This window comes from Coregonus lavaretus (genome assembly GCF_964263955.1).
Source record: "Coregonus lavaretus genome assembly, chromosome: 6".
In the NCBI taxonomy this organism is placed as follows: domain Eukaryota; kingdom Metazoa; phylum Chordata; class Actinopteri; order Salmoniformes; family Salmonidae; genus Coregonus; species Coregonus lavaretus.
Window position 1 is genome coordinate 9319882 of NC_139993.1, and position 15359 is coordinate 9335240.

The 15359-nt window shown below is 41.7% G+C and overlaps 2 protein-coding genes across 2 annotated transcripts in view; one reads left to right on the forward strand and one right to left on the reverse strand.

The window, feature by feature from the left end:
• Positions 1-1889: 1889 nt before the first annotated feature.
• On the reverse strand, positions 1890-2790 carry LOC311130444 (microtubule-associated protein 1 light chain 3 gamma-like; the record flags this gene model as incomplete). The annotated part of the gene is made up of 4 exons (XM_084163170.1): positions 2703-2790; positions 2560-2615; positions 2368-2474; positions 1890-2097 (listed from the first exon to the last, which is right to left on the reverse strand). The coding sequence occupies exons 1-4, from the start codon at positions 2761-2763 to the stop codon at positions 1890-1892; spliced, it is 432 nt and encodes a 143-aa protein (XP_084019296.1). The 5' UTR covers positions 2764-2790.
• Positions 2791-3670: 880 nt separating this feature from the next.
• LOC311131121 (striatin-like) overlaps positions 3671-15359 on the forward strand; it is a 62256-nt gene continuing 50567 nt past the window's right edge. Inside the window, exon 1 of the mRNA XM_084163936.1 lies at positions 3671-3991. Within this exon, the coding sequence (XP_084020062.1) occupies positions 3773-3991 (219 nt within the window). The 5' untranslated portion in view covers positions 3671-3772. The remainder of the gene's footprint in view (positions 3992-15359) is intronic.

Sequence of the window (15359 nt, forward strand, 5' to 3'; positions counted from 1 at the left end):
ATACTAAAACAACCACGAGAAACGCAATTACGATGATGCATGGTCTACTTGCTCTTTGGCTCGACTACATTCAGGAAGTGAAGTCAAGGCATTTCATGTTCCTGACAAAAAGTGGTCCCTTAAGATCAGTAGGACCTCAGTGAGTCAGTGACAGTGCTACAGGGTCCATGCCACAACGAAATTTCAACACCAAGTCTTCCTGTTTGAAATACATCAGTCCAGTCAAATATGCTAGGTTAGGCTACACTACCAAAATTGTTTTCTAGAAGTTGGAATGGTTCTCTTACTAGTATACATTTTGCAGCCTCTACACTCAAAATCCTTCAAGAACTTCAGCCTTACAAGATCCAAAATCTAAAAATACAAACCATACTGTGCAGTCATGTAGAACAGACTTAAGATGTGGAACAACAATGCCCCCTTCAGGAGTATTGTTCCTATTCGGGAAGTCCCCCTTTGAATGCAGTTCTCTGAAGCTTCAATCTCCATCATCTTGATTCAAATACTTTGTGTTATCTAGCCTGCCTGGAGTGCCAGATAGGAGAGGGTTGTGGTTTTGGGGCTATTCTATTGGTTTAGTTTAATCAAGTACAGATTTGAAAGGTATTTAAACAGAGGTCTGATCCCCATTATGGCAAAAAAGGGACCTATAGTGGATTGAATAGGAATAGTTCTGATCTTTCATAATCTGGTCTTTTGACCAATCAGATACATACAAGTACCTAGATGTAGTATACTGCCCTACCAAGCAAAAGAGCAGTAACTGTGCATTTGGTCAAAAATGAGTTGAAAATGTTTATACATTAAATACATGCTTTATCATGTTTGCAGTAAATGCAAGTTTGTGAAACCAAGAAGGCAGTAACTGCCATCACACACACATTACAGTGTCTACAGTTGACCTTGGAATTATTTGTTATTTGCTGATACAAGTATCAAACTATGACACTGACAGCCACATACAAATATATTAACACAAGTTTGTGTAAAACTATTTCTTCCAATCATGGAAACGTATTCCAGTGAGTGTACCAAGCAAGAAGGCAGTAACTGTCAGCTAGGGCCAAAGGTCATGTCAGTCAATATGAATAAAAATAACCTCATAGTAAGACAGAACCACACCTCCAATGACCTGCCTACAATTGAGTTGGCTGGACAATAAAACAAGTCATTCTGTTTTACTCTGAGCAGTTACTGCTCTTTTGCTAGGTAGGGAATTGGGCAAGGTGTCAACAGGTCCTTCATTTATAATTGATGCCTCAGATGTCCTATTAAAAGGCAATGTACAAGTCTACACATTTCTGGGAAATTAAATGTATGGAAAAAGCACGTTTGAGTGACAATATTAATTTTTTGTTTAAGGTGCAATATGCAGACGTCGCTCCGCCATGTCGTGGTTGCTAAAGTGCTAAATTCGCGCAATTTCAGATTGTGACCAAAAAGAGAATCATTGTACCATCTACACCACTGTGAAATCACTTTTCTATAAAGAAACATTTTATTTTCAGCTGTTTGAAGCTGGCATACAAACCAAAAAAATAATACAAAAACTACTAATAGAAATAGAGTACAGAACAGATCTACCGCTTCTTAGACTTACTTTGAACGAGAATGACAAACCTACAACTCCGATTTCCATGCGAATTTGATTGGTCGCCCAAAAAGTTTTATCGCCGCTTTAAGCAATATGGCCAAAGTCAAGTAATTCAGAGCATGATCCTCAAAAGTTTGAAACATTTATTACCTTAAAAACAATACAAAAATATTTCCAAAGTAATAATAAATATCCTTATATATAAATCGCACTTTATAGCTATACACGAAGTTCAGTTATTGGGCCTGCCAAAAGCTGAGGCCTCACATTAACCAATCCTGCAATTTAGGTCTTCTCAGACATTTCCAGCAATTGGCAATGACTTCTCGCGGATCTCAACACAATTACCAAACATTTCTTGAGAAGCATATGTCATGTAGAGAAAGCCATCGTCATCTTTGTGGTCCTTGTAGACTTGTGCCATGGTAAGAGACATGCTGGCCAGGCCACTATTATTGATGAGCAGGTAGAACGCTTGACTCTGCATCAGAGACATACGATTTCTGAAACGAGAAAGTGCAGCAAGTATTGACAAGACGTAATCAAATGTTGAAATTGTCCTGCAAACTTAAGTCATTATGAGTAATTTATGACAAGTGACAGTCGCGCCCGGCACTCGTGGCTGATTCATATCACGTGATTACCAAGTTTGAAATTACTCACCAGTTCTCGCAACCAAAAACATGATTTAGGTCAATTTCAGTCATGTTAATCTAAGTTTACCAAGTTAAATAAACACATTCACAGCCAAACGTTTCTCTAAAGAGACTCACCTTATAATGGTGACAAACTGAGTCATGGAAAGTTCTTGGGGGACCAGGAACTTCGTTTTATCAAGAGGCGGCAAGTACTTCTCCCGTTGATACCTTTCAATTATAACCTGGGGGGGAGGGGGTTACTTTTAGAAGGTGCAAATTAAATGGAACTTCAGGGTTGAATAAGGTTTTAGAAATAAGCGAACTTACCGGAATTTTAGTTGGAAACTTTGTTCGGATCCCCGCGACCTCCTGTTTTCTCGTGGCTGAGTGGGATGGAAAACGTGGGTGAGATTATAAAGCAACACATGTCATAGCTTACTACATGCAAATCATTAAAGAAAATTAATCACCAAAGCTTTTTCTCTGCTTGAAGGACTTGGGGTGTTGTGGTTTCTCAAATGGCGGCATCATGTGGGCAAGTGACTCCTCTCAATTCCTGTTCTCTGATCTAGGCTATAAGATTTGACCATGCCGATCAGCCAACAGAAATTAAATAGTGTGGTTGCAGTGACGTATCACCTGATTACCATGGGGTTGTGTCAGCACGCTTCAAATGGCTAATTAATTGACCGTGCATAATGACTCAGCTGTGTCTAAAACCAATTCAAATTGTTAAGATCTAATAAATGACCTGAATGTAATGTTTCATGTAATATATGTTTGAAAACAAGAAAACATTTAGAATTACTAAACATTAAATAGAGGTAATTTAGTCATTAAAATATCTTACAAATCATACATATAGGCCTTATAATATTCTCACACTAAAGTAGCCCCTACATCATGTGTTGGCAACATTTTATTTCATGTTTTTTCTTGGATTTCAAAGGGCCTGAAATTCAGTCAGGGGGTCATGGGTGATAGGCTTGTGTGTGTGTGCTAAGTAAACAACTGGATGAATGCATCTATGGAATGCATAGATAAATGAATGGAATGTGCTATAATATATTAAATATGGCTACCACAGATACACTTATGTAGCATACATTATGACATTTCCAATTTCAGATACAAAAAAATCTACTTCGTAGGACAATTAAAGAAAAAGACAGTAAAGAAAAAGGGCGCATTTTAGGGTGAAAAATGCAGCTCTATCTTCTTTGAACTTCAAATTCCATCATGCGTAGGATGCAACAATTGTCAACACAACGCGCATTTATATCCGATTGGCTTATTCCAGTGTGAATCGTGGAAATCGACCAATGGGTAAGGAAAACTCTGGATGTGGGTGGGAGCTCAGTGTGAACGTCACCAATAGACAGCTGGCTGCTCAGACATGCGTGTGCCTGCCCAGTAGAGAGAGCTGTAGGTAGCGATTTCCTTTCCATTTCATATCACAGGGGCGGCTAAAGGAAAACCCATCTGTCTGAGCACAGTCGTGCCAGCTTGCGCGAACCGAACCCACACACCTGGCCTGGGCATGGACGAACAGGCAGGGCCCGGCGTGTTCTTTAACAACAACAACAACTCGGGTTTGCCTGGCGCTGGCAAAGGACCGCAGCAGCCAGGCGACGTCGGTGGCGGAGAGGCGGCCAGGGCTCATTACAACATTCCGGGCATATTGCACTTTCTGCAACACGAATGGGCCCGCTTCGAGGTGGATAGAGCGCAATGGGAGGTGGAGCGAGCCGAATTGCAGGTAAACCACGTCAAAATACCCCGCTTATTTTTGGTGGGGGTTTAGTGTGTTGAGTCCTCTCTAGGAAGATTGACATTTGTGCCAGGAAGCCTACTCGCGCGCTACGGTCTTTGTGGCGTCAACTGCTCGAGCTACGTAGCTACTAGGGTAGGATTGGTCGGATGACGTTAGTCACTATAGCACAGGATTTCCCAAACTCGGTCCTGGGCCCACCTGGGTGCACGTTTTGGTTTTTGCCAGAACACTACACCGCTGATTCAAATAACCAAGTCATCAAGCTTTGATTATTTGAATCAGCTGTGTAGTGTTAGGGCAAAAACCAAAACGGGGGGACCTTGTTATAGCAGAGCACTACCAGTATTGTACTGTACACAACTTTTAATTTCCAAGTGTAGCCTATCATGTGCAAATTATTCACCACCATTGTTTTTAAATGATAGAAAGTTATCCAAAGTGGTCAGGTAGACCCAATGACCTGTCTGTCCTGAATACCTACATCTTGGAATGCAGAGAAACATTGCATGATGCATTCCAAAGATCTACATCCCATTCTCAAACATAATGGTTGTATCGAAATATCAAACACAAGTGTATTGAACAAGTAACTCAGTAGGCCTACATACAGTTCATGTTATTGAAAGCTGAGTTCACCTGTGAAGTACATTAGTAATGGCATGTCCAATTGAAGTCTGTTGAATAATTGACAATTATTCTTATGAACAGTGCAGTTGATGCACTCAATAGTCAGTGACATGAGTCTTTAGTGTGCCTTATGACTCCTCTTAAATGCCATGTCTTAAATCTATCAGCGGTAAGGCTATTAGCGTATTGTGATGTGTAGGCCTTGAGTGAGTTGTAGCTCTCAATATATACTGAACAAAAATATAAAAGCAACAATTTCAAAGAATTTACTGAATTACAGTTCATATAAGGAAATCAGTCAATTGAAATAAATTCATTAGGCCCTAATCTATGGATTTCACATGACTGGGAATACAGATATGCATCTGTTGGTCACAGATACCAAAAAAAAAAAAGTAGGGGCATGGATCAGAAAACCAGTCACTGTGGTTTGTCCACCATTTGCCTCATGCAGTGCGACACATCTTCTTCGCATAGAGTTGATCAGGCTGTTGATTGTGGAATGTTGTCCCACTCCTCTTCAATGGCTGTGCGAAGTTGCGGGATATTGGCGGGAATTGGAACACACTGTCGTACACGTTGATCCAGAGCATCCCAAACATGCTTAAAATGGGTGACATGTCTGGTGAGTAAGCAGGCCATGGAAGAACTGGGACATTTTCAGCTTCGAGGAATTGTGGATAGATCAATTGCGACAAGGGGCCATGCATTATCATGCTTAAACAGGAGGTGATGGTGGGGGATGAATGGCACAATAATGGGCCTCAGGATCTTGTCAGGGAATCTCTGTGCATTCAAATTGCCAAAGATAAAATGCAATTGTGTTCGTTTTCTGTAGCTTATGCCTGCCCATACCATATCCCCACCGCCACCATGGGGCACTCTGTTGTGGTCTGCAGTTGTGAGGCCTGTCGGACATACTGCCAAATTGTCTTAAACAACATTGGAGGCGGCTTATGGTAGAGAAATTAACATTCAATTCTCTGGCAACAGCTCTGGTGGACATTCCTGCAGTCAGCATGCCAATTGCATGCTCCCTCAACTTGAGACATCTGTGGCATTGTGTTGTGACAAAACCACACATTTTAGAGTGGCCTTTTATTGTCCCCAGCACAAGGTGCACCTGTTTAATGATCATGCTGTTTAATCAGCTTCTTGATATGCCACACCTGTCAGGTGGATGGATTATCTTGGCAAAGGAGAAATGCTCACTAACATGGATGTAAAAAAAAATGGTGCACAAGATTTTAGAGAAATAAGCTTTTAGTGCGTTTGGAACATTTCTGGGATATTTTATTTCAGGTCATGAAACATGGGACCAACACTTTACTTGTTGCGTTTATATTTTTGTTCAGTGTACATTAGTGCCTCCGAACATTGCTAACCAAGGCCAGTGCCAAGCTAAGTGCTAGCCTAGGCAGCCGATAGTGCATGGGTGCTAGATCTGCACAATCGTCTAGACTTGATGTGCATTCCCGGTAATACACTCGTGTCCCCAGTAGACCGGCTCGTACATAAAGCATCCTCTATTCAGGCCGCAAAGGCATAATTTTCCTAGTTAACTAGCTTTTAATGGCGAGAAGGTGGGGAAAAAAACAGGGAAAATATGCGTACTTTCTTTATGAAACACAATTTTCCACCAACCTTTTCAGACAATTTAGGATGTTGTACAGTGTTCAGCCAAGGGTGTGTAACACCCAAAATTGTCTGAAAATGGTGGTGGAAAGTTGTTTCAGAAAGGAAGTACACTTATTTTCCTATTTTCTTCTGCCTTCTCGCCATTAAAGCTAGGCGATTGTGCAGATCTAAAGCCCTATCGGCTGCCTAGGCTAGCGAAGTGCGCTCTCCAGAAATGACTTGAGCTTTATCTGCTGCTCTTATGTATTACATCATTTACAGCTTTTATGACGGTGCATTCATTAATTTCAATAGGCATTTTTTCAATTTTAAAGGGCAATGCTTTGTCAGATTCTAAATGAATTATGTGTAACTAACGTACGTGGCATTTGTGCATCATTTACTTTGAAAATGTCCTGCCTCAATCGAAGCCGGCTTTCATTTCTTTCTGATTATGCCTGGACAAAGGAGAGCGAATAGGCCTAGATGTCTAAGTTGTATTGCAGATACCCTCCTGATTCCGGAGTAGGTTTTGTTTTTAAAATGTTCCTCCCCATTTACTTCTAGTGCTTATCAGTAGTAGAGGGAGCTCATTGGCAAGCGACAAATGAGTGTCAGAACCGCTCCACTGGCAATGAGCAGAAACCAATTTCATATCTTAATGCATTTGTTCTGCTACTGTGCTATTATATAGTATAGTAGCGACCCTGCATTCCATTAAAGTCTTAGCTAATGTGAAAATCTTATAGACCGGATATACAGTGCCTTCAGAAAGTATTCACACCCCTTGAATTTCCCACATTTGTTGTGTTACAGCCTGAATTTAAAATTGATTAAATTGAGATTGTGTCACTGATATTCACACATTACCCCACAATGTCAGTGGAATTTTGTTTTCAGACATTTCTACAAAATGTTAATTAATAAAAAATGAATATCTGAAATATCTTGAGTCAATAACTATTCAACCCCTTTGTTATGGCAAGCCTAAATACGTTCAGGAGTAAAATAAATAAATCGTAACAAGTACCATAATAGGTTGCATGGCCTCACTCTGAGTGCAATAATATACTGAACAAAAATGTAAACACGACATGCAACAATTTAAAATATTTTGCTGAGTTAGTTTATATAAGGAAATACATTAATTAGGCCCTAATCTATGGATTTCACATGACTGGGCAGGGGCGCAGCCATGGACTGGGCCTGGGAGGGCATAGGCCATCCCACTTGGGAGCCAGGCCTAGCCAATCAGAATGAGTTTTTCCCCACAAAAGGGCTTTATTACAGACAGAAATACCAAATGCTCACTAACAGGGATGTAAACAAATTTGTGCATAACATTTGAGAGAAATAACCTTTTTGTTCGTATGGAACATTTCTGGGATCTTTTATTTCAGCTCATGAAACATGGGACCAGCACTTTACATGTTTTTGTTCAGTGTAGTTCTTAACAATTTTTTGAATGATTACCCCATCTCTGGTTTTACCCCACACATACAATTATCTGTAATGTCCTTCAGTTGAGTAGTGAATTTCAAGCACAGATTTCACCATAAAGACCAGGGAGGTTTTCCAATGTCTCGCAATGAAGGGCACCTATTGGTGCAGACACTGAATATCCCTTTGAACATGGTAAAGATATTAATTACACTTTGGATGGTGTATCAATAAAAAATATTCCAAAACATGCGTCCTGTTTGCAATAAAGCACTAAAATAATACTGCAAAAAAATGTGGCAAAGAAATGAACTTTTTGTCCTGAATACGAACAATTATGTTTGGGGCAAACGCAACACATCACTGAATACCACTCTTCATATTTTCAAGCATGGTGTTGGCTGCATCATGTTATGGATATGCTCATCATCTGAAGGGTGTTTTTTTTTTTAGGATAAAAAGAAACGGAATAGAGCTATGCACAAACTCCTAGAGGAAAACCTGGTTGTCTGCTTTCCAACAGACACTGGGAGACACAGCAGGACAATAACCTAAAACACAAGGCCAAATATACACTGGAGTTGTTAACCAAGACGACATTGAATGTTCCTGAGTGGCCTAGTTACAGTTTTGACTTAAATCGGCTTGAAAATCTATGGCAAGACTTGATCAACAACCAATGATCGGCAACCAACTTAACAGAGCAAGAGTTTAAAAAAGTATATAATGGGCAAATATTGTAAAATCCAGGTGTGCAAAACTCTTAGATCCAAAAATACTCACAGCTGTAATCGCTGCCAAAAGTGATTCTAACATGTATTGATTCGGGGTTGAATACTTATCTAATCAAGATATATTAGTGTTTTATTTTTCATTAATCTTTAAAAAATGATATAATTTTTATTTCACATTGACATTAGAGTATTTGCAACAGAACTAAATGTGGAAAAAGTCAAGAGGTGTGACTGTAGGGTTTCACTCGGCAAAGAAAATCGAATTCCAAAATTATGGGCATTAATATGGAGTTGGTCCCCTCTTCGCTGCTATAACAGCCTCTAGCAGGGCAGAAATGTTACGAACTGACATGTTGGAATGGTTGCATCCTATGACGGTGCCACGTTAAAAGTCACTGAGCTCATCAGTAAGGCCATTCTACTGCCAATGTTTGTCTATGGAGATTGCATCGCTGTGTGCTCGATTTTATACACCTGTCAGCAACGGGTGTGGCTGAAATAGCCAAAGCCACTAATTTGAAGGGGTGTCCACATACTTTTGTGTGTGTGTGTGTGTGTGTATATATATATATATATATATATATATATATATATATATATATATATATATATATATATATATATATATATATATATACACAGTGAGGGGAAAAAAGTATTTGATCCCTGCTGATTTTGTACATTTGCCCACTGACAAAGAAATTATCAGTCTATAATTTTAATGGTAGGTTTATTTGAACAGTGAGAGACAGAATAACAACAACAAAAATCCAGAAAAATGCATGTCAAATATGTTGTAAATTTATTTGCATTTTAATGAGGGAAATAAGTATTTGACCCCTCTGCAAAACATGACTTAGTACTTGGTGACAAAACCCTTGTTGGCAATCACAGAGGTTAGACGTTTCTTGTAGTTGGCCACCAGGTTTGCACACATCTCAGGAGGGATTTTGTCCCACTCCTCTTTGCAGATCTTCTCCAAGTCATTAAGATTTCGAGGCTGACGTTTGGCAACTCGAACCTTCAGCTCCCTCCACAGATTTTCTATGAGATTAAGGTCTGGAGACTGGCTAGGCCACTCGAGGACCTTAATGTGCCTCTTCTTGAGCCACTCCTTTGTTGCCTTGGTCGTGTGTTTTGGGTCATTGTCATGCTGGAATACCCATCCATGACCAATTTTCAACCCTTGGTCGTGTGTTTTGGGTCATTGTCATGCTGGAATACCCATCCATGACCAATTTTCAATGCCCTTGCTGAGGGAAGGAGGTTCTCACCCAAGATTTGACGGGACATGGCCCCGTCCATCGTCCCTTTGATGCGGTGAAGTTGTCCTGTCCCCTTAGCAGAAAAACACCCCCAAAGCATAATGTTTCCACCTCCATGTTTGACGGTGGGGATGGTGTTCTTAGGGTCATAGGCAGCATTCCTCCTCCTCCAAACACGACGAGTTGAGTTGATGCTAAAGAGCTCGATTTTGGTCTCATCTGACCACAACACTTTCACCCAGTTCTCCTCTGAATCATTCAGATGTTCATTGGCAAGATTGACAGGTCTTTTGTGTTTCTTCCATTTGCGAATAATCGCACCAACTGTTGTCACCTTCTCACCAAGCTGCTTGGCGATGGTCTTGTAGCCCATTCCAGCCTAGGTAGGTCTACAATCTTGTCCCTGACATCCTTGGAGAGCTCTTTGGTCTTGGCCATGGTGGAGAGTTTGGAATCTGATTGATTGATTGATTGCTTCTGTGGACAGATGTCTTTTATGCAGGTAACAAACTGAGATTAGGAGCACTCCCTTTAAGAGTGTGCTCCTAATCTCAGCTCGTTACCTGTATAAAAGACACCTGGGAGCCAGAAATCTTTCTGATTGAGAGGGGGTCAAATACTTATTTCCCTCATTAAAATGCAAATCAATTTATAAAATTTTTGACATGCGTTTTTCTGGATTTTGTTGTTGTTATTCTGTCTCTCACTGTTCAAATAAACCTACCATTAAAATTATAGACTGATCATTTCTTTGTCAGTGGGCAAACGTACAAAATCAGCAGAGGATCAAATACTTTTTTCCCTCACTGTAGTCTGTCTCTGGGATGGGTCCTATTCGAAATGGCTGCTTTTGTGACCATTGCTGTCGGAGTTGGACAATAACATCCGACTATCACCGACAGGCACTGCTAGCGTTTTGACCCCGAAGTACTGCTGTTGCACAACACTAGGCATCCATGACATCACCCTGAGTGTGTGTGTGTGTGTGTGTGTGTGTCAGTTAAAGAATCACTATGAGCCTCTCTGCCTCAGCTCCTCCTTTGCCCCAGAGGATGTCTGGCATCACCACCACTTTTCCTTCCCTCCTTCCCCGCACTATAAATATATTGCAAAGAAGGCGAAGATGGGAGTGGGTGCAGAAAGAAACATCCAATGGGAGAAAGAACCGACCAATGCTCACCAGCTCCTGTTGGGAGATATCACTGTTTTTTCCCCTCTTTTTTTTCTTCTTCTACATAACCCACACTTAATGTTTCTTTGCTTTTGCTTGCACAAGGCAGCCATTTCCCCCCTCATCTGAGCTGCGTTTGCTATTCAACTCCCTCAGACGTTTGAATAATAGTCCTTTTCCTCGTTCAGAGGCGGCCCGCGACGTTGGGATCTTTCGGCTCTCACGGCTTGTCGGCTTCTGTGTGTTCTTCACAGGAGCAAGCTCCCGACTTCCCAGGCTGAATCTCAGGCAGCTACTACCCAGTGCTGGTGAGGTGTGGGAGGGTGCCATGCAGTCAGGCATTTCAAACACACAAGTTCTTGAAATGCTTCCTACCCCAGCATTTTTTTGTGTACATACTCCGCCACACTGACTAGTATACTAGTCGACATGTTACGCATACTCAAGATACTATTAGTTCCTGGCCTTTTCTGGTCATCACATTTTGTAATTTCCCCACAAGTGTTTATTCCAATGACTCCCTTCGACCACCCTGGTATGTCCATTGAGAATGTGGAAGTGGAAAGTCCTCTCTGAAGGAGAGAGTGTGCGTCTCCAATGGCACTCCATTCCTTAGTGCACTACTTTTGACCAGATACCTATGGGCCTTTTTAAAGGGAATAGGGTGCCATTTGGGACGTAGCCAGATAGTTTTTCTCTCAGGCAGTTGGGTTTACAGTAGCCCGGCACCTCCAGTCTATGAGTAACCATGTCTGGTATTCTAACGAGAGGCCAACCTGCTAGCCCTATGAACACCATCAGTGTGTTTTACAGGTGTTTATACCGGAAGGTTCTGTGCGGCACTGTGGACAACACTGCAGTATTCATACTTGTTTTGCTGTGTTTTTTGTATTTTATTCCACAATGCATTGGCCTTTAGATGATTTAGAGATTGCACTTCATGAGTTGTTTCACAACATAACTTTTACTTCCGAATCACTTCATTTTTGTCTTTGGACATTTAGTTCTATATACTGTACATATAATACAGTGCCAAAGCAAATGCTGGACCTCCCTCAGTGCGTGGATACTCAATAAGATAGCCATTTATTCAAAATGATAAGAGGTCACGGGTCAATAGTTAGAAAAGGGGACATCAATCAACTCTGCAATCTCAATTGTAACTCTGCATAATGTATGTTTTTAAAACGAAATAACACCTTATACTTTATGATTTACATACCACCATGCTTTCAGTGTGTTTGCCATCATATCATGACACTTAAATATGCAAAGTTATGGTGATTGCTATGGGGGGGGGGTGAATAAGGCCTGCAGGCCACTATTCAAGTATCACGGCTTTGGCATGTAATTCCAATGCCCTTATCTTTTTAAGTATTTTTTTTCAGACTATTTTCCTCTCACTAATTAAATGATATCGTCAAGAGACCAGTGTGCAAATCCAATCAAATCAAAAAAAGATCACATGCCTCAAATACAACAGGTGTAGAACTTAGTGAAATGCTTACTTACAAGCCCTTAACCAACAATGCAATTTTAAAGAAAAATAATGGTTCAGTAAAAAATGGATAAGTAAAAATAATAATTTTGTTTATTTATTAAAGAGCATCAGTAAAATAATAGTAACGACGCTAAATACAGGGGGTACCGGTACAGAGTCAATGTGCGGGGGCACAGGTGAGTCGAGGTAATTGAGGTAATATGTACATGTAGGTAGAGGTAAAGTGACTATGCATAGATAATAAACAGAGTAGCAGCAGCGTAAAAAGAGGGGGTGGAGGGGACAATGCAATAGCCATGATTAGCTGTTCAGGAGTCTTATGGCTTGGAGGTAGAAGCTCTTAAGAAGCCTTTTGGACCAAGACTTGGCGCTCCGGTACCGCTTGCCGTGCGGTAGCAGAGAGAACAGTCTATGACTAAGGTGGCTGTAGTCTTTTGGCAATTCCTCTGACACTGCCTGGTATAGAGGTCCTGGATGGCAGGAAGCTTGGCCCCAGTGATGTACTGGGCCTTACACACTACCCTCTGTAGTGCCTTGCGGTCGGAGGCCGAGCAGTTGCCATAAAAGGCGGTGATGCAACCAGTCAGGATGGTCAAGCTGTAGAACATTTTGATGATCTGAGGACCCATGCCAAATCTTTTCAGTCTCCTGAGGGGGAATAGGCTTCGTCATGCCCTCTTCACGACTGTCTTGGTGTGTTTGGACCATGATAGTTTGTTGGACACCAAGGAACTTGAAGCTCTCAACCTGCTCCACTACAGCCCCATCGATGAGAATGGGGGCGTGCTCGGTCCTCCTTTTCCTGTAGTCGACAATCATCTCCTTTGTCTTGATCACGTTGAGGGAGAGGTTGTTATCCTGGCACCACACGGCCACGTCTCTGACCTTTTTCTGTGTGTAGACATAGTATGCGTAGGATTATGCATACCTGACTGCATGTCAAGGCAAAGTCTGGACCTTGCTGTCATAGCAGCGCATACTTCAAATTCCAGATCGCAGTTTTTATGGCTTTCCATCCGTTATCCCATGTAATGAGGTAGTTTCTCATAAGACAAGACTATTATTGTTCTGCTGTCTGAGAGATGTTTATTTGCTCACACTTTGCACATTTACCACCATGTTATTATGGCATGACACAAATCGGTGTACTCTCCATATATTCAGGAGATCAAGGGACACCCGGGCAGCAATTTGCCCACTCTGGGGAGAATGCGTGGAGTCCATCAGACTGGGGATAGTGCATCTATAAGCAGTCTCTCCGACCTCTGGATCGATGGCGGAGGGGGAGAATTGAGACGGAGCGCCCCAGAGGCTGACAGCCTACTCCAGTGGAACTCATCTAGCAGCTCCAGAAACACTTTTGGCCCTGCCACAACATTTGTATGGTATCAGGTGTAAATATCTCATTAACCAATTTAGAATTTGGAAATATATTCTCCTGCAATTTGTATAGTAAAAAGGTGACAGTACGAAGGTACCTCACCTCAAAGCATGACATAATAGAAATAATTGAAATTAGTTTCCATCCAATTGGCGACAGAATTTCATGCGAATATTCTAAGATCCACATCAAATAAATAAATATGCGCATTTTCCCATCAGAGTTGTTCAATCAAACGGACTTGTTGCGGATAAAAGGCTGTGAGTTATGTAGTGCATAAACTTTTTTTCGCTTAAGTTTTCATGTACCAAAATATGTATATATTTTTTACTCTGCCGATGATTTTGTTACAAAAACTGATTTGATAAATAGCAAACTTGCCCAATCTGGTTTTGGTGCATGCTCTCTAGACCAGTGGTTACCAACCTGAACTGCAGGTGGTCCGCATTCTTCGGCAATGATGCGTCATGCGAGCACTCCCACACTTCTGCGACGGCAACACAGGCCAAAGCAAAGCCCAGGTTTATACCTCTTCCCTTCGACCTCGTTCAGAGGCTCCCTTGTAAGGAATGGTATGCACACCTACTTGTTTTGCCATGTAATGCAAACAGCAGAGCCAAATGCACCACACCCCAGGTCACGCCTAAGCACTCGACTATTGTTGTCAACAACAGGAGGTGCCTGGCAGACATGACACTCTGAAGAGTGGCACTGAGGCGTCCATCTTACAATGTGTTCCGGGCCAGTGCAAAATTGATTGTGCCTCCAAAATGTTCACCTTTTTGTGCTGTGAAATGAAAACTCAGGGAACCGTGAGTGTGTAAGAGTGACTTTGGGTTTGTGCACCTGCAGATGTGATTCCTGGCATCCCTGTGCAATGTAAACCTGATGTAGGCCTAATGAATGTATACAGATGTGGTATTTTACCTTTCTGTAAACACTATACTGATTTACCATGTAAGTAAAGGAACGTTTCTGTCCCACAGTTTTTGACCACTATCAGTTGATTCTTATAACCTGGATCATGTGATGATGACCGCAACGATGACACATTAGTGATGGATGCGATTGGACTGGTGACCTGATTTCAAGTTTCAGTTAGATATCCCTCCCAGAACTAACTGGTTGCTCCACTTAGCCAAGTGCTCCAGCTCAGTAGCCGTGTTGATGGGGGGGCTTGCTGTTGCTTTAAGAAAGGGCCTTGGGAAGAGTGGGGGAGATCTACAAAATAACAACTCTTAGAGGAAAACCCCACCACCCCTGCAGTCCATAGCAAGGTCAACTGACATGGTAGAAGAAAAGGATATGGATGCAAGAGAAAGAGACTAAAAGAGACTGCACTTCACATGGGGTCGTCAGTTCTTACTAGTCAGCACTGTTAACTTCTTTCTGGCCCTTGTGATATTATCCATGGGGACCAGATGACAACAGGCTGAGAGCGAGGCATAGAGAGAGAGTACTTGGGTGGAGGGTGAGAAGTCGTCAGGCTCGCACCACAGAGTGAGATGGAAGAGAGCGAGGGCCCTGTGGCGTTCTCCAGAGAGAAAGTACTTCCTTCCTACTCCCTTCGTGCCCCTCAGGGGAAACCGAAAACCAAAAGGGGTTTATGAATCCTGT